Source organism: Protopterus annectens, chromosome 11.part0 (assembly GCF_019279795.1).
Source record: "Protopterus annectens isolate FY-2018-M chromosome 11.part0, PAN1.0, whole genome shotgun sequence".
NCBI lineage: Eukaryota > Metazoa > Chordata > Ceratodontiformes > Protopteridae > Protopterus > Protopterus annectens.
Window position 1 is genome coordinate 1,466,976,435 of NC_056745.1, and position 23,515 is coordinate 1,466,999,949.

General features: G+C 41.5%; 1 protein-coding gene across 5 annotated transcripts in view; it reads left to right on the forward strand.

The window, feature by feature from the left end:
* ASB15 (ankyrin repeat and SOCS box containing 15) overlaps positions 1 to 23,515 on the forward strand; it is a 520,090-nt gene that overhangs the window by 140,518 nt on the left and 356,057 nt on the right. For all 5 annotated transcript variants that reach the window (XM_044088770.1, XM_044088771.1, XM_044088774.1 and 2 more), the window contains 3 exons: positions 908 to 960; positions 1,541 to 1,672; positions 16,517 to 16,675. In XM_044088770.1, coding sequence (XP_043944705.1) covers positions 908 to 960; positions 1,541 to 1,672; positions 16,517 to 16,675 — 344 coding nt within the window. The remainder of the gene's footprint in view (positions 1 to 907; positions 961 to 1,540; positions 1,673 to 16,516; positions 16,676 to 23,515) is intronic.

Sequence of the window (23,515 nt, forward strand, 5' to 3'; positions counted from 1 at the left end):
ATATCCAGTACGTCTCCTTCATTTCCTGTAAGGTGTGTCCACTACAGTCTGTTGGCTACACTGCAAATAATGAATTATTTTTCAAATATGCCTTATAGTAAAAGCTTCAGAGCTGTCAGCTTATATTTATAAAGATATACTGATATTTGCTACATGTGTATTTTTTAATTATGCCTAAAAATCATCTTGCCCGAACAGATCTTTCTTTCCTATTATGTAAGTCAGTTTCCAGGAGAAATCTAACAAGTCATGTTTTTTAGTCACTGAAGGCAGCTGCCTCAGCCATACATAGGCACTTACTGATTCACTGCCTCTGGCTGCAGTCAGTTTTCACACCTCTGCACCTTCTGAATTTTCTTAATCACATCTATGCTCTAAATCCCATTAACTTTTACTATTTTTTAAAAGAGCACCCTGATTTATATTTTTATTGGTAGTGCAGTCCTTCTACGACATGAATTTTCTAATTTCTTTGCTCCTTCTTTCTCCAAAATGTTCCCTCACTACTAAACAGTTTGCATTCCAAATTTGTATTCCAGCTCTACTTCTGTACCTACTGTTTTGTGTCTTTTTTGTAGCTGTACCTTTTATTTATCCTTCTGCACATCCTTACAGAAATGTGTAGCACCAATGTCTCAAGGACATCTCTTTGGAAGGTTTTACCCCGTCCTTCTGTAGGGTGAGTGGCAGGAACACATTCCTTTATTAAATATGTGGTTACAACGGTGAAGCCGTACACGGCAGCAGGCAATGACATGAACAAGCAGTAAGAGCGCCTGAGAAACCACCAGCATTACATACCTGGGAATGAAGGCACCGAAATAGTTCATCTATCATTTGTATGTTTTTTCTAGACTTCAGTACTTATTTTAAATAAGTCTTGTTTCATTTCCTTCTTTTTTTCCAGATCTATAGGAACCAGCACTGTAAACAGAAAGGTTGTGGATGCAATAAAGCAAGGTATACTTTAATTATTTCAATTATTTAATTATTCAACGTTTGCACAGTTAAAAATGTGTTTATTTATTTAAACTTTAGTTAAGATCCATTTGCAAATGTCTTTTTTCAGTGACTAAAGAGTTTTGGTCTAATTAAGTAACATGCTCCAAGTGATACAGAAAGCAACCAGATTTTTTTTTTTTTTGGGGGGGATTAAACTTAGGCCAACAGGATATAGTGAGTTGTTTTAAACTACTAAAGGGTTGGGAAGGTGGCCTAATGGTTAAGGTGTTTGCCTTACAAACGCAAGGTACAGGGTTTGAGCCTCACGAGGGATAATTGGCTAAGCTTACAATGGCCTCACAAGGGCAGCAAACCTATTTAACGATGAACCTATACCCCAAGATATTTCATTTCTATAAAAGGTTCATCTTATGTAAGATTTTCTCTTTCATAAAAAGTTATAGAAATAAAAAGAAAACGGGAGACCACCTCTCTCTCACTAGAAGAAAGCTTATTTTAGGAAACATTTGCTCAAATTATAAATAAAAGTCATCACAGATTAAAGATTTTTTGCTGTTTATTTATTTATTTTTTCTAGCGGAAGTATTTGAATTACAGCAGCTTTCAGAATATGCATTTGCCTTCACCGAAGCTGATGAAGGAGGACGGCTTCCCATACATGAAGCTGCAGTTCAGCCAGTTTTGCAAATCCTTGAAATTGTCTTAGATGGTGAGTTTACATCAGAAATATATTTATTTTTCATTTTATTTTTGGAAACCTGCATACCCACTGAATCTCTCTGCCTGGTTTTCTGGCCATCTTATTAATTCTCATACTCAAGCAGTGAAGCCCCCCCCCCCCCCCAGTGTCCATACAATGACAGGATTAACTTGTGTGCTTCATGATTCTGTTACCCACTTCATGATTTTGGTACCTGCTTTATGATTCTGTTACTTACTTCATGATTTGCATTATGCCCTGGTACCCACCAGGTGAAAAGGATCTCCTCTAGGAAGGAGCACAGCGTATCCTCGATCAAGCCTCTCCCTGTGATGTTACCTCTTAAAACGTATTGTGGGATGCGATCATATGACTGGGTCATATGATCAGTGTCATGTGTGTAAAGCACTACTTGTTTTCACTTAAAGTTTTAAACACATGAAGAATCTTTATTGCAAAATCCTGTGTTTGCTTTTACATTTCATTCTACTAAAGTGGTCTCTAGTGTTACCCTTTGTTTGCTTTTACATTTCATTCTACTAAAGTGGTCTCTAGTGTCACCCTTTGTTTGCTTTTACATTTCATTCTACTAAAGTGGTCTCTAGTGTCACCCTTTGTTTGCTTTTACATTTCATTCTACTAAAGTGGTCTCTAGTGTCACCCTTTGTTTGCTTTTACATTTCATTCTACTAAAGTGGTCTCTAGTGTCACCCTTTGTTTGCTTTTACATTTCATTCTACTAAAGTGGTCTCTAGTGTCACCCTTTGTTTGCTTTTACATTTCATTCTACTAAAGTGGTCTCTAGTGTCATCCTTTGTTTGCTTTTACATTTCATTCTACTAAAGTGGTCTCTAGTGTCACCCTTTGTTTGCTTTTACATTTCATTCTACTAAAGTGGTCTCTAGTGTCACCCTTTGTTTGCTTTTACATTTCATTCTACTAAAGTGGTCTATAGTGTCACCCTTTGTTTGCTTTTACATTTCATTCTACTAAAGTGGTCTCTAGTGTCATCCTGTGTTTGCTTTTACATTTCATTCTACTAAAGTGGTCTCTAGTGTCATCCTTCGAGCCATGTCCTTTATGGCAGAGCTGAAATATTGTCATTAAGGCAAAGGACTCATTTATTGAAACTGCTTTTTTTCATCAACATCATGCTTTTTCATTTAGCTCACTGCGACTTTTACCTACTTAACCCCCTTCCCCAGCACACATGTACTGGTTCCAGTATGGGATCAGTACATTGTCTTGGGGCCTTACCTAATACACTGGCATAAGGATGGATGTAACACATGTTCTGCAAGCCTCTGCACTTTGCCTCCACAACTACTACATGCTGCCATTTCCACGATCCCTTCCATTACTCAACCTCTAAGAAAAGAGAACAAGCCTTATTTTATTCTTCCTTGGCCAGTTGTACATTTGTTCTTGGTTTAAATGTTTTAGTAATATTTCCAATAATAACATCAGTAAAAGAACCTGACAATTTAACAGTCACAAAACTAATGTGATACGTTACCAGGAAAATCCAGGGTGTCAAATACCTGTCCTATACTGATGGGCTAAAAGCCCTGTCCTACTCAGTCTTACACAGATGGCTCAGAGGTGACCTGCGTCTGGCATACAAGACCATCTCAGGCCCATCCTTGATGGAGTTGCTGCATATCTGTAAGTCAAACTCTACTTGCGCAACCCGCACCCAAGGCCTCAACCTGGTCTGTGACATTAATAGAACTTGGTGGGATAGATTTGTGTCCCAAAGACTCCACCATCCGTGGAATAGACTCCCTGTCCATGTTGAGCAGAGTATCTCACTAGACATCTTTAAGAGGAACCAGGACAAGTGAATGGGAAACAGTAAATACACCCCCGGGATCCCACCTGTGACCTTGCTGGACAGGGGAAACATGTTCGTAGGTTCATAGGTTCATAGGTAGGTACTAGGCTGTCTGCCTGAGGGCATTTATAAGCCTAGCCAGAGTGTGTCAGCTTTCGCCGCCCCATTGATTAATTTACTGAGCCTCTGCCAAGCAGAGACAATGAAGTGATCCCAGGGGTGTATTTTCTGTTACCCATCCACTCCTCAAGACTTCTCTTGAAGAGTGCTAGTGAGGGGCTCTGCCTAATGTAGTTAGGAATTTTGTTCCAAATCTCTGTGACAGGAATCTATCCCTCCAGCATGTTCTATTTATTGTTGTGGTGAGGTTTAGCTCACTAGAGGGCATGGCTCGGAGTGACTTGGATTTCTTTAGGTGGAGCATGTCTATCAATTCTGAGTTGGACATGTCTTTGTAAGTCAGGCAGAGATCACCTCTGAGTAGGTGATATGTCACTGAGTACAGCCGGAGTTCTTTCAGTCGGACAGCATAGGGCATATGTTTGAGGCCAGTAATCCTCTTGGTGAGGTGCTTTTGTCGTCTTTCCAGCTGTTGGAAGTGTCTTGTGAGGTACATCCCAAATGGGGCATTGTACTGTATGATGGGTCTGATGAGTGACGAGTAGAGGGGCAGTATAACCTCTTTATTTATAGATGTGAACCCCTTAGTAATTAGATGGGCCACATAAAAGGATTTCCTAACTACTTTGGCAATATGATTGTCAAAGGAGAGATTACTATCTACCTGGGTCCCCAGATCTCTTATTACCTCTTCTGTATTAAGGGGGCTGCCGCCTGTGTGGTAATTCGTGGGTGTTTTGTTTTTCCCAAATGGGATGACTATGCATTTTTTGGCATTTAGCTTGAGGCCATGACTTTGACTCAGGTGTCTGTCTCAGTAAGGCCTTTTTGAAGGATGTCCGTATCAGCTGGAGAGTCAATTATGGCTCCCAGTTTGCAGTCATCGGTGAACTTGGTTAGCCATAGTCCTCCTGTGTTTGCCTGTACTTCTGATAAATATATGCCGAACAGTAGGCATCCCAGAAACGAGCCTTGCGGGACACCACTTGTGACTGGTTTAGAGTCAGACCTGGAGCCCGCTATTCTTACCGTGTGAGTCCTGTCTGTAAGCCAGTTGGCAACCCATCTTGTGACATAGGGGTTTATGTTCAGGCTGGTGAGTTTTTCTGTAATACCTGAGTGGGGAATGGTGTCGAAAGCCTTGGCGAGGTCAAGGTAGGCTGTGTGAACCACCTTTCCCTTATCTATGACCTTGGTGACTGTCTCGAAGAAGTCAACCAGGTTTAGTAGGCATGATCTGCCCTTAACAAAGCCGAACTGGGTCGGGTCAAGTGTTTGGAGGTTCCCAATGTCTTTGTTAATGAGTTCCATGATGATGCGCTCCATAGCTTTGCAGACCAGGCTAGTCAGATAGTTACCAGGGTCAGTTGTGGCCCCTCCTTTGTGGAGCGGAATAACCATTGCTATGCACCATTCCATGGGCACATAGCCTGTGGAGAGGCTGAGGTTGAACAGCATATTTAGGTGGGGGATTAGTTTGTTCTGTAGTTCATGCAAGACGCAGCCTGGGACACCATCTGGTCCCATTGATGCTGTGTTTATGGCTTTTAAAGGGCTGTTTTCACCTGTGCTTCTGTGCTTTCTGGAACACTACACTTCTCTGGTATTGTTGTGGGCCCTTTTGAAGGTGAGAGGGAGGTGAAGTTTGCACTGAATCTATCTGCCAGGATGTTGGCAATATCAGTAGGTTCGGTATATTTTGTGCTATTTTGCACTAGCTCAGAGCATATCTGCGAGTTGCCACTTAGATTCTTGACATAGCTAAAGAAGGCTTTGTGGTTATCTTTCGAATTCTTGGCTATTTTTTTTTCGAAGTTAGCCTTGGATGATTTTATGAGGGACCTTAGTTTCTTACTGATACTGATCAGGGATGTCTTTCCTTCTTGGGATTTGCTTTTTTTCTGAACTAGTTTCCTCCTTTTGTTGTATAACCTGTTTATGGCAGGAGTCCACTAGACTGGTTTCCTTCTCTTAGGGGAGTGAGTCTTGGTTTTGCTAGGGAATGGCACAAACCATGCATCCTTGTAGGTGCTCATAGAGTGTAATTGTAAAGGATTCTGCATCTTGGGCAGTGTTATCCTTTAGCGTGGGGGCTGTGAAACTTACCACCTCTGCCTTAAGTAAGGTGAAGTTTGCTTTAGAAAAGTTTTTCACTGTGGTTTCCTTGGTTGGGGGTGGGGTGGGGTGTGGACATCCAGGGTGATTAGTTTATGGTCTGATCTACCAGGGACGGGTTGACCTCCAGTATGGAACACCTGTCGCCCATGTTGGTGATGACCAGGTCCAATATGTTGTGGCCTCTGGTAGGGGAGTTTACCAGCTGATCCAGGGCATTTGAGTTGATAAATTCCAGGAAGCGCTGAGCCTGGGAGTTTGTATTCAAGTAATTTTCCCAGTTAATGGTAGGGTAATTGAAATTGCCCAATATCAGGGTGTTCGGTAGGACCTTCTTGTTTTCCAGTGTCTCCAGAAAGGTGGAGTGGTGGTCCTGGGTCATGGAGGGTGATATGTAGCAGGCCACAATTTGCACTGCAAATTTGCCCGATGTTAGCTGCACATGGATGATCTCAGAGGTATCATGCTGCGCCACTAACCTGGAGGTGTGGGTATCCTTAACGAATATGGAAACACCCCCTCCTTTTGTGTTTCGGTCCATGTTCTGTGGCTGAAATGTGTGGTATGAGTTATAGCCCAGTAGTGCTGACTTTGTGGGAACAGGGTGAAATTCTTAGCTAGGCTTATAGGGGCCTCTGGGCCAATAGCCTAGTATCTATGAACTTATGAACTACAGAAACCGTGGATATTTCCTATTTACTCATCTACTTTATATGATCATTATTTACACATTTTTCACACTTGAGAGAAATATATGCATAGCTTTTCCACAATGGGCTATGAATAAGCATGTCAAATGTTTATCCTACTCAGTTATGCTAGCTTGCAAACTGTGGCAATTTGTAACATTATTTTTAATCTCTGAGCACTCTGACTCTGACCCAAGAACAGACACAGTTCATATTGTGGAAATCTCTGGAACATGACATGGCTGACCCATCTGCACTCCGCTGAAAAAGGACCTGCGTCCAGTCGGAATTACCCGGTAAACAAATGTAAATAAATACAATAAATAATGCCTAAAAATTCTGAGCCAGTTAGCTCACAATAAGACAATTATCTTTGTGGAAACTGAAATAGGAAAGACTTGTATTGCTCATTGCCTGGAAGGAAAATGTACTGTACTTAAGTGATAACACTGTAACAAGGTGCGTTACTAAAATTACATGCTATATGAGAGGGAAAACAAATGTCAGGTGCTATGCTTAACTGTGTGAGGAAGGTGAAATGGGAAGACCTCTGCTGTTAAGGCTATTTAGTCCGTAGTCATGAATGTTCTCAGCTAGAGTGAGTGCTTGGAATGGACTGAAATTAGTGAGATTACCATTCTTCTTTAGAAAGCATGAGAGCTGGGACATGGCCAACATGTACATGGCTACTGGGTAGGGAATTTAGACATGGAGGGACGAGGAAGCCCTAACTGGGGCACTGTGAGAGTGACATCATAAGTATCACTGCCCGTGTTGCCAGTTCACTCATGCCTCCCCCCAGTTATGAAATAACCAGTAGCCTGTCCTCAGTCAGGGATGTACTTCTCAGTCTCCACAAGGGATTTCACCAGCTGTTTGCAGAACCCCATACATTCCCCCTTTTGTCTTCCTTCTCCAGTGCCTGAGACACTGATTGAACTCAGATCATCTGGGCTGCAACTACCAGGAGAATTTACATTCAGAAACTCTATCAGCCTGTCCCACGGAATGTTTCCATAATTATCCCAAAATCATATGATTTTTCCATCACTTAGTGTTGTTGATTTCTTTAGACCAAATGTTGCCCCAGTGATCGCTGTTCTGATTTTGCCATCAGGTCTTTGACCTCTTCTTCTTAAATGTTTCTTAATGCTTTTAGGGGGCATTTATTTGTTTCCAAAGTCAGAGAGCTAAATCTTATTTGGGAATCATATGTTGGTACATCTTCACTTTGTGGCTGTATCTGATGAAAACTACTCTGCTTTGGAATGAAAATTTCTTCCTCTTTGATGGCTACTGACATCTATATATAGGTTCATAGGTAGGTGCTAGGCTATCTGCCTGAGGGCATTTATAAGCCTAGCCAGAGTGTGTTGGCTTTTGCCACCGCATTGATTAATTAACTGATCCTCTGTCAAGCAGAGCCAATGAAGTCATCCCAGGGGTGTATTTTCTGTTACCCATCCACTCGTCAAGATTTCTCTTGAAGAGTGTTAGTGAGGGGCACTGCCTGATGTAATCTGGAATTTTGTTCCGAAGCATGGGGAGTCTCTGTGACAGGAATCTATCCTTCCGGCATGTTCTGTTTATTATTGTGGAGAGGTTTAGCTCACTAGAGCACGTGGCTCGAAGTGACTTGGATTTCTGTAGGTGGAGCATGTCCATAAATTCTGATTTGGACATGGCTTTGTAAGTCAGGCAGAGATCACCTCTGAGTAAGTGATATGTCATGGAGTACAGCCGGAGTTTTTTCAGTCGGGCTGCATAGGACATATGTTTGAGGCCAGTAATCCTCTTGGTGAGGTACTTTTGTGGTCTTTCCAGCTGTTGGAATTATCTTGTGATAACATCCCAAATGGGGCATTACACTCTATGATGGGTCTAATGAGTGACGAGTAGAAGGGCACTATAACCTCTTTATTTCTAGATGCAAACCCTTTAGTAATTAGATGGGCCACATAGAAGGATTTCCTAACTACTTTGGCAATATGATTGTCAGAGGAGTGATTACTATCTACCTGAGTCTCCAGATCTCTTATTACCTCTTCTGTATTAAGGGGGCTGCCGCCTATGTGGTAATTCGTGGGTGTTTTGTTTTTCCCAAATGGGATGACTATGCATCTTTTGGCATTTAGCTTGAGGCCATGACTTTGACACCAGGTGTCCATCTCAGTAAGGCCCTTTTGGAGGATGTCCATGTCAGCCAGAGAGTCAATTATGGCTCCCAGTTTGCAGTCATCGGTGAACATGGTTAGCCATAGTTGTCCTGTGTTTGCCTATAATTCTGAGAAGTATAGCCGAACAGTAGGGGTCCCAGGACAGAGCCTTGAGGGACACCACTTGTGACTGGTTTAGAGTCGGACCTGGAGCCCACTATTCTTACCATGTGAGTTCTGTCTGTAAGCCAGTTGGCAACCCATCTCGTGACGTAGGGGTTTATTTTCAGGCTGGTGAGTTTTTTTGTAATACCCGAGTGGGGAATGGTGTTGAAAGCCTTGGCGAGGGCAAGGTAGGCTGTGTGAACCACCTTTCCCTCGTCTATGGCCTTGGTGACTGTCTCAAAGAAGTCAACCAGGTTTAGTAGGTATGATCTGCCCTTAACAAAGCCGAACTGGGTTGGATCAAGTGTTTGGAGGTTCCAATGTCTTTGTTAATGAGTTCCATGATGATGCACTCCATAGCCTTGCAGACCAGGCTAGTCAGGCTTATGGAGCGATAGTTACCAGGGTCAGTTGTGGCCCCTCCTTTGTGGAGATGAATAACCATTGTTGTGTGCCATTCTATGGGCACTTAGCCTGTGGAGAGGCTGAGGTTGAACAGCGTGTTTAGATGGGGGATTAGTTCATTCTGTAGTTTGTGCAAGAAGCAGCCTGGGACACCATCTGGCCCCATTGACGCTTTGTTTTTAGCTTTTGAAAAGGCTGTTTTCACCTCTGTTTCTGTGATTTTTGGGACACTACACTTTTCCGGTATTGTTGTGGGCCCTTTTGGAGTTGGGGGGGGGTGAAGTTTGCACTGAATCTATCTGCCAGGATGTTGGCAATGTCAGTAGGTTCAGTATATTTTGTGCTATTTTGCACTAGTTCAGAGCATATCTGTGAGTTGCCACTTAGATTCTTAACATAGCTAAAGAGGGCTTTGTGGTTATCTTTTGAATCCTTGGCTATTTTTCTTTCAAAGTTAGCTTTGGATGATTTCATGAGTGACCTTAGTTTCTTACTGATACTGATCAGGGATGTTTTTCCTTCTTGGGATTTGCTTTTTTTCTGAACTAGTTTGCTCCTTCTATTGTCTAGCCTGTTTATTGCAGGGGTCCACCAAACTGGTTTCCTTCTCTTAGAGGAGTGAGTCTTGTTTTTGCTAGGGATGGCACAATCCATGCATCCTTGTAGGTGCTCATAGAGTGCATTTGTAAAGGTTTCTGCATCTTGGGCAGTGTTGTCCTTTAGTGTGGGGGCTGTGAAACTTACCACCTCTGTCTTAAGTAAGGTGAAGTTTGCTTTAGAAAAGTTTTTTACTGTGGTTTCCTTAGTTGGGGTGGTTTTGGGGTGTGGACATCCAGAGTGATTAGTTTATGGCCTGATCTAACCAGTGACGGGTTGACCTCCGGTGTGGAACACCTGTCGCCCATGTTGGTGATGACCAGGTCTAATATATTTTCACCTTTGGTAGGGGAGTTTGCCAGCTGATCCAGAGCATTTGGGTTGATGAATTCCAGGAAGCGCTGGGCCTGGGAATTTGTACTCGAGTAGTTTTCCCAGTGAATGGTAGGGTAATTGAAATCGCCCAATATCAGGGTGTTTGGTAGGACCTTCATGTTTTCCAGTGTCTCCAGAAAGGTAGAGTGGTGGTCCTGGGTCATGGAGGGTGATCTGTAGCAGGCCACAATTTGCATTGCAGAGTTGCCCGATGTTAGTTGCACATGGATGATCTCAGAGGTATCATGCTGCGCCACTAACCTGGAGGTGTAGGTATCCTTGATGAATATGGATACACCCCCTCCTTTTGTGTTTTGGTCGGTGTTCTGTGGCCAAAATGTGTGGTATGAGTTGTAGCCCAGTAGTGCTGGGGTGCTCTCTGGAGCCTTGAACCAGGTTTCAGTTATTGCACAGATGTCGACATTCTGCATACTGAGGAGTGCTTCGAGCGCGTGCATTTTGAGATTTAAACTCTTGGCATTGAGTAGCATAACCCTCATTTTTTGTTAATTTTGCTGTTTACGAAGGTGGGTTTGACTTTTGAGCCTTGCCTAAAAAAGGCACTATGGGGGCAGCAAGAGCCTTGGCCAGTATTCAAAAGCCTAGGTGTGACAGGTGCAAGCCATCTCTTGCGAAGCAACGCGGCTTGTAGAGCATGTCATCCCAGGCTGACAGACACTGGATCCCCTTTGAATGACACAGGAAGCTTAGGCAATTGTTGAACTGGATCATATTATTAGCCATTTGAAATCTTGACACCTGGAATGTAACACTAGATGCTGAAATATGGGGACCGTATGGCCAAAAATCCAGACTTACATGTACTAAGTCTGAAACTGCCATTTCTTGAAATATTCCCTTTTCTCTGAGATATTGCAGTCTTAAAGTTGGTATATATAAATTCAGGGGGGTGTGCAGGGAGGCTTTCCCAACTGCAAAAAAAAAGTTTGAAGGACAAGAGTCATGTTCGATATTCGTTCTTTTTCTACAGTTTCAGTCTTTTTTTTTTCTTTTCTATATTTTGTCTTTCAATGTTTTGGATGTTAGTATTTCAGCAGGGAGCTGATTGGATGTTAGTATTTCAGCAGGGAGCTGATTGGATGTTAGTATTTCAGCAGGGAGCTGATTGGATGTTAGTATTTCAGCAGGGAGCTGATCTTATCTCACTCCTCATTTGAGAGGAGCAGATGTCCCCCTGCTCAAGCAGTTGTTACACTTACTGCCTTAAAGCATGCAGCATGTAAGGCTGGGCACCTGCTCAATTTGGGAGGTGAGCAGAAAAGGTGGCAAGAACTTTGTGTGTGTCTGCTTAAATGTATTTATTTATTTATTTGCAGTTTGATTACCGGGGAAGTCCACTGGGTCGAATTGACCCATTTTCAGTGGAGGCCCAGGGAGAAAAGCTCCAAGATGCATTATACAATTTAGATACAACTGATAGTTAATATTACAGGTAATATTATGTAGAATAGTTACTCATAAATGCATTCAGTATCATGCATAGTTAACAAATTCATTAAGCCTGAGGGGAGGGATCATACAGTTTCATTTGAGGAAAATAGATGTGTTATAGGTTCATAGGTTCATAGGTAGATACTGGACTATCTGACCGAAGGCATATATTAGCCCAGCCATGTTGTGCGGTATTCGCTGCCCCTTTGGTTAGTTCCCTAGGCCCTTGATCTAGCAGCTAGTATCCTTGGCCCCTATCTAGTAGAGCTATTGGTATGATCCCTGGTGTGAACTTTTTGTTATTCATCCACTCGTCAAGGTTCCTCTTGAAGAGTGATAGTGAGGGGCTCTGTTTTATGTAGATCAGGACCTTGTTCCATAGCAAGGGAAGTCTTTGCAAAGGGAATCTATCCCTCCAGCATGTTCTATTCATTGTTGTGCTGAGGTTTATATCCCTAGAGCCTGTAGCTCGAGTGGATTTGGTTTTGCTAAGATGGAGCATGTTCAACTGTTCTGGGTTGGACATGGCTCTGTATGTTAGACAGAGATCACCTCTGAGAAGGCGGTATGCAACAGAGAACAGTCTTAGCTTTTTCAATCATGCTGCATAGGGCAACTGTTTGAGGCCAGTAATCCTCTTAGTGAGGTACCTCTGTGGTCTCTCCAGCCTCTGGAGATGCCTAGCTAGGTACATTCCAATTGGTGCATTGTACTCAATAATGGGTCTGATGAGGGAAGAGTAGAGGGGCACCACTACATCCTTAGATCTGGATGCGAACCCTTTCGTGATCAGATGGGTCACACAGAAGGATTTTCTAACCACTTTGACAACATGGTTATCAAAGGAAAGCTGACTATCTACTTGGGTCCCTAGATCCCTTATTACTACTTCAGATTTCAGGGGGTTATCTCCTATGTGGTAGTTCGCGGGTACTCTGTTTTTTCCAAAGGGGATTACTATGCATTTTTTAGCATTTAGCTTAAGACCATGGCTTTGACACCATGCATCAGTCTCGTTAAGGCCCTTCTGGAGGATATCCATGTCGGCTGGAGACTCTATTATACCACCCAGTTTGCAGTCATCCACAAACTTAGTCAGCCACAGCCCTTCCATGCTTGCCTGTACTACTGAGAAGTATATGCCAAACAGGAGGGGCCCCAGGACAGAGCCCTGAGGCACACCACTCATTACTGGTTTGGATTCGAACATAGATCCCGCTACTCTTACTTTATGGGATCTGTCTGAGAGCCAGTTTGTGATCCATCTTGTGACGTAAGGGTTTATGCCCAGGATGGTGAGTTTATCAATAATACCTGAATGGGGAATGGTGTCAAATGCTTTAGCAAGGTCAAGGTAAGCCGTGTGTATCTCCTTTCCATTATCTATAGCCTGAGTAACTGTCTCAAAGAAGTCCACCAGGTTCAGGAGACATGATCTGCCCTTGACAAAGCCGAACTGTGTGGGGTCAAGTGTTTGGAGGTTCCCAATCTCTCCATTTATGAGTTCCATAATGATTCACCCCATTGCCTTACAGATCAGACTGGTCAGGCTTATTGGTCACTAGTTCCCAGGGTCGGTTGTAGGCCCACCCTTCTGCAGCAGAACCACCGTTGCTGTGTGCCATTCTATGGGCACATATCCTGTCGAGAGGCTGAGACTGAACAGGGTATTCAGATGCAGGGTTAATTCATTTTGGAGCTCACGTATGACACTGCCTGGGACACCATCTGGTCCCATGGAGGCAGTGTTTTTAGCTTTTAGATAGAGCCTTATTAACCAACGTATCAGTAATAATTGGGGTTACACAATCCCCTGGAATAGTAATAGGCCCTGTAGGTGGTGAGGGGGGGAGGGGAATTTGCACTGAACCTATCAGCCAAGATGTTGGCAATGTCAGTGGGGTCAGTGTATTTTGTTCCATTTTGTACTAGCTCAGAACAGACCTGAGCGTTGCCATTTAGGTTTTTGATGTAACCATAGAAGGCCTTATGGTTATCCTTGGCATCCTTGGCAACTTTGTTTTCGAAATTGGCTTTAGTTGACTTGATGAGGGCCCTCAATTTCTTACTAAAGCTGATCAGGGGAAGATTTTTCTACTTGAGATTTGGCCTTTTTTTGTATAAGTCTCCTACTTTTATTGTATAGTTTGCTTAAGGCCGGGGTCCACCAGACTGGTTTCTTCTTGCTTGAGGAAGGAGTCTTGGTTTTATTTGGGATAGCACAGTCCATGCAATCCTGAAGATGCATATAGAGTGCCTTGGTGTAGGATTCCACATCCTGGATATCATTATCTTTCTGCAAGGGAATAGTGAAGCTTTCCACTTCTGATGCAAGTAGTGTGAAGTTTGCTTTGGAAAGGATTTTTACGATGGTTTCTTTGACTGGGGGAGGTGGAGGGGTGAGAATGTCTAGGGTATCAGTTTGTGGTCTGATCTGACCAGAGAGGGAGTGATAACGGGTGTGGTACAATGGGCGCCCATATATGTGTGGAATCAGTTTACATATAAACCTTTTAAGAAAATATAAATACGCTTTGCATACACACATCAACAGTAGAATGCTATTTAAAATATTTACAAGGTTGGGCTGTGTGAGGGTAGCTGTAGGAGTGTTGAGAGCTTAGAGAGAAGCTATAGAAATTGTTGAGAGCTTAGACAGGCTCATAGGAAGATAACTATGAGAGTTGTAGAGCTTGGGAACCAGAGGGAGAACCCCTTGGATTAGGTTGGGTGAAGGCAGGTACATTTCCATTTAGTGGACAGGTGTTTGAATAGTTGGGTTTTGAAGTTTTCTGAGTTTGGTATGGTTCTTAGTGTAGAGAGAAGGGAATTCTATTTTTTGCCTAGTGAGAAAGATAGAAGTTGGCCAGCAGTTCTGATTTTCTGATCTGAGAGCTCTGTTGGGTGTATAAGGGGAAAGGATGTTAGTTAGAGCGGGACATTTTGTTGGGTGAAATATGAGTCTGTATGTAGTAGTGAGTTGGAGATAGTCTACGTAGTTTGAGAATTCAAGCCAATTCAGGGATTGTAGGGTTAGGCAGTGATGGGTGGTATTTTTAGATTTAGAGGCAAATTTAGAGATTTTGTTTTAGCAATTTTTTAGTTTAGAGGTGATAGAGGTGGACAGGTTGGTTAGGAGAGGGGCTCCGTATAATAAAGAAGGAAGAAGATAAGTCGAGGCCAGAGTTTGCCTGGTAGAGTTGGAGAGAAAGCGATTATTCCTAAAGATATATACAGCTAGAAATCTTACAGTTGCTGTGATTACTTGCCTTGTATTTTCCTATGTTCCCATGATCCTGCACTTGTACAGGAGTTCTAGCTAAAATTTGGTGTATTCAAGTCTCCAGTCAGCAATACCTCATCTCTCTCAGTTTGTCTGAGAAATCTTTCTATCACTGTATTAGTCTTTTTCTAATTTTGAGATGTTTTATTGTGTTTTTGCAACTCTTGTAAGATATTAAATGCTATTCCAGACTCTGGAATAACCCCTAATGCTTCTCTCCTCAATGTTTACCTTAACAAGTCTATTACTTAGCTCACCTCTGTTACGTAGGAAGCTGCTTCTCCCTTCTCTCCTGTGAAATGTAAGGCCTGAAATGGTAATTTCCCAGCCATTGTATTCTGTGTACCATGTTTCTGTGACTACTGCAATACCAAAGCATCAGTCTGTTATCAGATGTCAGATTGTTTCCTGTCCAGTTGCTACAGTCTGTAGCTCCACCACAGTCCTTCTCATTATGTGCATGATCTGTTTGCCATATGGTATGTAAATTGTATGCTTACATCTGGGAAAAGACTAGTCGTTTGAAGATCAGAATTACATAAGGCACTATAAAAAGGGGTGCACGGGTAAACGTGTAGCATGGCAGGAATGACAGTGAAGCTCCCTGCAGGTAACAGCTGGGGAAATGTTATTTTCAAAACCAGTCACAGTACTGACCTCAAAACTGTGGCCACCATTATAAAAGTGCTTCTGGGAAACCACTTCTTGTTGGATGTATATGGATGATTTTCCTGACTCATCTCTCAAAATATTGGGGTGCTATTCTCTAGTGTCATCTCCTCTTTTTTCTATATGTATATGAAAATACAGGTGGTGTACACTCTGTTGGACTGAAGGTCCACTCAGTTAGATACTGCAACATATTAATGTACACCCAATTGAATGAACAGGTTGCAGGACTGACTTCTGATCTATTATTTAAGGTTTTGATGCTGCCTGCATTGCATTCACTAGGTGTATGGTAAAAGTGGTTTTCTTTTTCCTGTGGATGGGAAGCTGTATTTGAGATGAGTACACCTTATTCAATAGGTAGGCCTTTGACTTGCACCCAAAAATGTATTTTCCAACAATTAAAAGTGATAAACCTGCGGTTAGAGGTAAAACTAATAAAGTTACTCCAATGGATCAGTCCAAAGGGGTCAAGTTGATCTTTCACCCTGGGATTCAGAAAATAAGGAACAGATTCTGGTGACAGACAATGACATGTATATACTTAAGTTAATATCCCATTTTCTGTTGGGAAGGGGTCATCATGTATGTCACACATTACTTGTAAAAAAGCTAAAGCTACCACCCACCAGATTAAAATAGTTTCCTTGCCTGTTGTCTTGCAAGAGAATGTGTGATCCATGTCTGCCTCCTTTTTATGCATGATTTGGTTATGTATTTTTTTTGTAAACTCCAAATAGTAAACGGCTGCAGCCACTCTCTGTAATACAAAAAGGCTAGAGCATGCTGTTGTTTTCTGGGAATAATTTTGAAGATGCATTTCACTGATTTCTGCTTAAGTGCTTTAGAAATAAGCACTATAATAAATTTGAAGTTGAAGTTGAAATTGGAAGTGTTTCTCTAAGAAGGACAAATAAGACAAGAAAGAAAAAAAATGATTGCATAGTTATTCAGTCTAGCTATTCATTATGTTACATTTTGTTTTATCTCCAGCATCTCCTAAAGCTGTTTGGGAACAGAAGACATACAGTGGTCAGACTCCGCTGACAATGGCAGCAAACGCACAGCTTGCTCAAAATGTTAGAATCATGCTGGAGTATGGAATGCGTCCCAAGACCATGAATGATGATAGAGAAACTCCACTTCTTATTGGTAAATTTTTTCTAATGGATACATTAGGAGTGAGTATTGCATAATTTAACATTTCCAAGATGTTAACAGTACCTTAATTATTATTCCTGAGTATCTAAGTTCAGGTGCCTGAGGATCTATATGCTTGTATCGTTGTAGTTACTTCCTCATTGTCTTGGCGATTTAACAGAAATGGGAGAGATAGACAGACAGACAAACATAGACCAAATCCAACACGATGATCATACCCGGTCTGTGCCTGCAAATGGTCTGTTGTGATCAGTATACTATGACAAAAACAACCTGAATAAACTTAGAACATCACTAGCTTGTGTGAACTTTCCAAAACAGTTGCTTTAGTAATGTGTAACCAGTAGTTTGAAGCCCTTCAGATTTTGTTCTCTGCCTGTATAAAAATAGGACTTACAGACATTGTTGATTCTACAGCTTCATGCAGTTTATAATGTCAACCAAAGTAAAGAAAAAAGTTTTCTTTCTGCTTTTCTAATTTTTAGATTTTCTGGAAGTATTTGAAACTGATCTGTGTAAGGATGTGTTTTATCTAGACTTTCTAGAATTGATACATTGCTGTAATTTTGGATCATGTTCACTAGCAAACTAATTTCTTATTTTCATTATTATGAATGTGGTACTCAAATTAATTTGTATTTTTATAGTTCCATGGAACTGTAGTTTTTCAGTTCCATAATATTGAGATCCTCACAGAACTACTGCATTCCCTTTGCTGATATTTTTCTAATGCCTCTTTGTCTTTCAGGAGGGACAATTCACATTTAGGGTTATCAGCTATTCCACTTTACAAGGGACAGTCCCTCTTTGGACAGTTCTGTCCTGCGAAAAAAAAACATATAATGGCAAATGTCCTGACATGTTAGGACAAAAATATTTCTAAGTTTTCTTTAATAGTTGCATAAAACAGTTATTTTTTTATCTGAAACACCTAAATGTTATATGAAATAGCATAAGCAACTCAAATGCTACAAGAATAAGCTTTTATTTTGGGAAAAAAGTGAAGTTCTATATTTTGTCCTGCAAAATCTGACATTTCTACAAAAAATGTCCCACTTTGGGTATTTGAAAAGGTGACAACCCTATTCACACACTTCCAGCTGACAGTAATAGACCTGAGAAAGGTCCAGATCTTTCTGAACATGAGTTGACCACATTCTTATTGGGTACATGGTTTGCTCACCATTTGATCATGAATAGTAGAGTTTCCATCTGACCATCATAGAAAAGCACATTTGATGACCATTTCGTGTATTATAGACACTTAGGATTTTCCTGACATTTATGTTAACAGCTGGCTTCAACTATAAAAATACATCTGGGCACCAGCACTTCTCTAGTAGCCAAAGAAAACTCTGACATTGATTTCAGAATTGTATTTATTTTACAATTTGGTCTAATTGACCTGGATTACAAGAACTTTTCTTCATACACAGACTTTTACAGAAATATATCAGAACACATGTTATGTGTAAAGGTGAATCCATGTCCATTAAGAAACCTGTTAATAGCACAGTCCCACAGACCTCAGTATTGGGACCCCTCCTCCTTGGTATATACTCATCTGAAGTGAAGGCCAATGTTGGGGGCCACTGGCTCACCACGTTTGCAGAAGAGGCTACTCAGAGGCGATCTCTGCTTAACATACAAGGCCATGTCAAACCCAGAGCTGTTGGACATGCTACACTTAAAGAAATCCCAGTCCCTCAGAGACACACGCTCCAGGGATCTAAACCTTGCCATCACAATAAACAAAACATGCTGGAGGGATAGGCTCCTGACCCAGGGACTCCCCAGACTGCCCATACATGTCAAGCAGAGTGCCTCTTTGGCCGTCTTCAAAAGGAACCTTGACGATTGGATGGGAGAAAGTAAATTCACCCTGTGGATCACGTCAGTGGCCCTGCTAGACAGGGATCCAGGGAAGTAAATAGTGTGGGAAGAAATAGCCAGGGAATTGTTATGGCTAGGCTTGTATAGGGCCTAGGGCCAATAGCCTAGTACCAACCTATGAACCAACCTATGAACCTATAAGACTGTAAGCTGGGAGCAATCACTGAATCCCCAAAAGATGTTGACATCCTACAAACAGGCTTACAAATGACAAACAACTGGTGCCAATATCATGGTCTGACAAAATGCCAAAAATGTGTAATCATACCCTTTGGTAAATCAGATATCCCTGCAAATTATAATATTGACAGCACATGGCTGAAAGTAGACTCAGTGGTGAGGGACCTAGAAACACAGATAGATAGTAATCTAAATTTTGACCACCAGGTAGCTACGGTAGTGAGGAAATCCTTCTGTATGGCTCAACCTATAAGTAAAGGCCTAGCATCAAGGTCAAAGGACATCATAGTGCCATTGTACTTGGCCTTCATCAAGCCCATAATCGCATACAGCACTCCCTTCTGCATGTACCTAACCAGGCACATCCACCAATTGGAGAGGCCCCAGAGGTTTCTCACTGAAAAAATACAAAGCATATGACACATGTCTTATGTGGACCAGTGAAAGGTCCTATCCCTTTTTCTCATATTGGTTAGTAAGAGGTGACTTATGCCTGACCTATAAGGCAACCTCTGATGAAGCCCTGATGAAAACATTACATCTTCTCAAGAAAAGTTATACCAAGGTTACGTAGTCCATGGATCTGAACCTTAGTTGTGACTCTAACAGAACTTGCTGGAGAGACAAATTCATATCCCAAATGCTACCGTGTCTATGAAATAAACTTTCCATCTTCATAACATAAAGCCCATCCCTCATGCTGTTTAAAAAGAATTTGGATAAATGGACAGGAAACTGTAAATTCACTCCCAATGTTCTGTCCATGCACGTTATGGACAGAAGCAGTCTGTGAAATGACTCAGGGCTTCAACACCCAAAGGCCCACTACCCTGATACAATCCCATCCCATATCTGGGGAAGTAAGATATGTCATATCCTGGGTACTATTGACTAGGCTTGTAAGGGCTCTTGTGCCATTAGCCTAGTAATCCCCTTTGAACATACAAACCTATAAAACATGGTGTTTCTGAAGTATTTTTGTATAAGCACACAGGTGAAACCAAGAGACAGCTGGACTCCTGGACTACCCCAGTTTCAACATCTCCTGCAGTTTTTCCTGTATGGTTCACTTAACTTGTGCAGTCGTCCCATAAGGAGCCTGCTTGATTGCCCATTGTGTACCTTTGTCCACATGATGCTTTGCTCGCTGATTAGGGAATATATTCACCAGTTCTTGCAATACTTCTCAGATCCTCTGAACCTGCATAAGGGATAGCTGCTGTGATAGTACCACCTTATCTGCTGAAGTGGTCTAGTACAGATCTCTCTCCAAGTTCACTTGTAATCCCACTGCATATACTAAATAGTATTGTCTCTTGATCATGGAAAAGCTTCATCCTATTAACATGGCAGAATTTGGGTTGTTTTCTCCTGGTTGGCAAACATTCCTTATAGCCAACATTATTTACATTCCTTACAACAATAAAAGGACCCTCCTCTCCTTCTTGCAGCTTTTTCTGTCTAACAAGAGCAGCCACCATTACTTTTTGTCTGACTGCATCATCTTAGATTCCCACTGTCTGGTCATACCAGATCTTTTGTTCCTGTTGTGCTTGTACTAGGTGCTTCAGTGCCAATTCTACCTGCTTCAGTGCCAGTCCTATGTGCTTCAATGCCAGTCCTACAAACTCTTTAAGCTTAGTCATGAGATTCAGCACAAAACTCCACAACAGACTCTTTGTGGGGATTACATTCACTCACTAGCCATCAAGAATTAGATCTAGGAGCTCTTCACCTTGTGATCGCAGAGTAGCTCAAATAGCAAGAAAAATATGGATTATCAATACACTTCTCTGTATGCAAAGAGAAGATGGGGTGACACTTGTCCCATTTCTATTAAACTGGTCCATGAAGGCTCTCAGCAGGATCTTGTGAGCACAGTTAAACTTTTCCACCAAAACTTTATTATTTGTGGATAGTAGCAGGTCATTTTTAAATGTTTTACTCCGCAACACTTTTACAAAAAGTCAGTAGGTCTGACATGAAATTAGCCACTGTACACATCAGTATTTCCCAGGAGAAAACCCAATATACTGAAAACGTCTAGTACAGCATTCATCAAATTTGGTGGTTTAGCAGTAGTGTTGTCACCTCACAGTAAGAGGTTCTCCCATTCGATTCTCGGCTGGAGCGCCTTCTGTGTGGAATCTGCACTTTCTCCCTGCAGTCGAGTGGCATGTGAAAGGCATGCGTGAATGGGCATGCCTTCGTTGAAGGTTGGGCATCAAGCTGGCACCTTGGCACCGTAAAAATCTACTGCCAATCATTAGTGGATCAGAGTTCCACTGTGGCAACCCCTAACCGGGAAAAGCCAAAAAAAGAACAAGTAGAGGACAAAGTCACTGCTTCAGAATAACTGATAACATAATCTATCACCACGATACATATTTCTTATTTGTGGTACTTGGGACACTAAGGACCCCCACACACACAATATTCCATTCCTTGCTGTTGGTTAACTAATTTCCCATACTATGTTATTTCTCCCCTTGTAAACCTCATGGGATGTGGCCAGAATGGCCTGAAATTAGGCCCTTGAGATTACTGATTCCTGTATCTCTTCTGCTTCTATCCCTCTTTCAAGGGTCCATGCTGTATACAGTAACCCCTATTCCAGTATAATGACTTCTCCCACCCTTGAGGGTCTGGAGGCTCTTTGCCTACCTCCCTCAAGTTTCTTAAAGTGGGTTGTGACAGCTGTGCTTGTTTCAACCCTCTATATTTCTGTCTAGTTCCTCTTGCAAAGGATGTCTAGTATTTTCTGACAACTGTGTTTCAGATTTAGATTTAGGGTGATGCAGTGGTGCAGCGGTTAACGTGTCACCTCACAGTAAGAGGTTCTCTGGTTTGATTCTTGGCTGGGGTACCTTCTGTGTGGAGTTTGCATATTCTCCCTGCATTTGTGTGGGTTTCCTCTGGGTATTCCCACATTCTAAAAACATGCATCTGGAGTGTTTCTCCCCGGGCCTCTGCTGAAAATAGGCTCCGTCCTAGTCGACCTTTCCCAGTCAATAAATTAAATAAAATAAAATAAATAAATTATTGTAACTGCCATCTTTCCACTGAAGTAGCTCCTTTTAGAGGAACTCCACAACTTTTAAACAGCTGTAGGATAGGCTCAGGCTTTCTGTTACTACTTACCTCTTTTCCTGAAGTAGCCACATCACCAGCCTCTAATGGAGGTGTGAGATTCTCTGGGTCTCTTCCTGCCCTTTTACTTAGGAAAGTGTCTCCATGCCTGGCGGCAGGTAAATACATGTACACAAGGTACTGTGTCATCAAAGACATCTTCTCAGAGTATCTGCCAGGATATCATCGATCACTCAAGTATTTGTCTCCCTGCCCCATGTCTTGTAAGTGAACCCTGTCTGGTGCCACCTAAAGTGGTGTCCCTCCCAAGATGCTAAATGGAGTGAATTCATAAATACTTTTTTTTGCTAGTTGCTTTTGTGGGCCATTTTAAGCCTAGCCAAGCTCACTTTCAAAGGCGAGACTCAAGCCCTGTACCTTGCATCTGTGAAGTAAATACCTTAGCCATTACAACAACCCTAGCCTAATTGCTGAGGCAAATAATGTTCCTGTCTAACACCTACAGGATTAACAACAGTAATATTGGAAGCAGTATATCCCCCTTAACAATTGTTTCGTTACCCTCGATCAGGATAGGGTACAAGTTTCATGGCACCGCATCACTTCCACAGTACTGTCTCTGATATTTTTAATTTACTTTTATTTATCTTATTTTATTTCTTATTTATTTATTTTTTTTAATTAACAAGTAGGTGAAGTGGACTACAGGAGTCTCTTTTCAGCCATGACCAACTAACACTGAGCATTAAGGATAAATATTAAACTGTGGAAAGAAAAAAGTAACAATAAATCCCAAATACAATTCAAAATAAATATACAAGACCAGTGATATGCAGAGGGGACAAGATTAATGAATTAAGGGGAACAGTAATGCCAAGGAGATAACATATTTCCAGAACCTCAGAGCTTGGCAAGGAACTGAATGAATGCATAAATTTATAGTGTGATCTGGATCCATTCTGACAATCTACCTCAACGCCTGACCTGCCAAACACAAATTCATCAATATAAATGGATTAAAAAAAAATGCCAACCAACGTACACATGAAAAATACATTGAACTTTCAGACAGCCTGTTTACATAAATATACTAACTTTGTTATTGTACAACCATGAACAATGAAGCATTCTATAAAGGTCAAAACATAAGTCAAATGAACTGTGATCTTATAGAAAACTAAAATAATGGAAAATGCAGTCACAGGTTGGTTACTTCAGAGAAACAGGAATGGAGACAGATAATGATTGAGCATATCTCTTCACTGTCCAGAATTTCAGAGAATGTTCAAATTTCTGCCTTATATTATTGGCATAATCATCATAATAAAAGTTGTGGTTTTCTGGCAAATCATTGAGGACTGAAGTCATTAAATAATGGGAGAAATTGAAGTTTTAAACTTAATAACCTTCAGAAAATGCAAACTAATGCAAAACCTGTTATTTGACGTAAATAAAATGTAGCTGCAGCAACATTATCCATTCTGATCTAACAAGATGCTATGTTTGAAATCAGAAGTCTACAGGATGCATGTTACCAAGCAAAACTTTATGCAAGCTGCGTAGAACAAAACTGAAAACAAGATAAAGACCTGTCCCACTACAGTACAAAACAGTCCAGTCACAGGAGAAGTATTAAACTAACAGAAAATCGTCCTTGTTTAAACACTT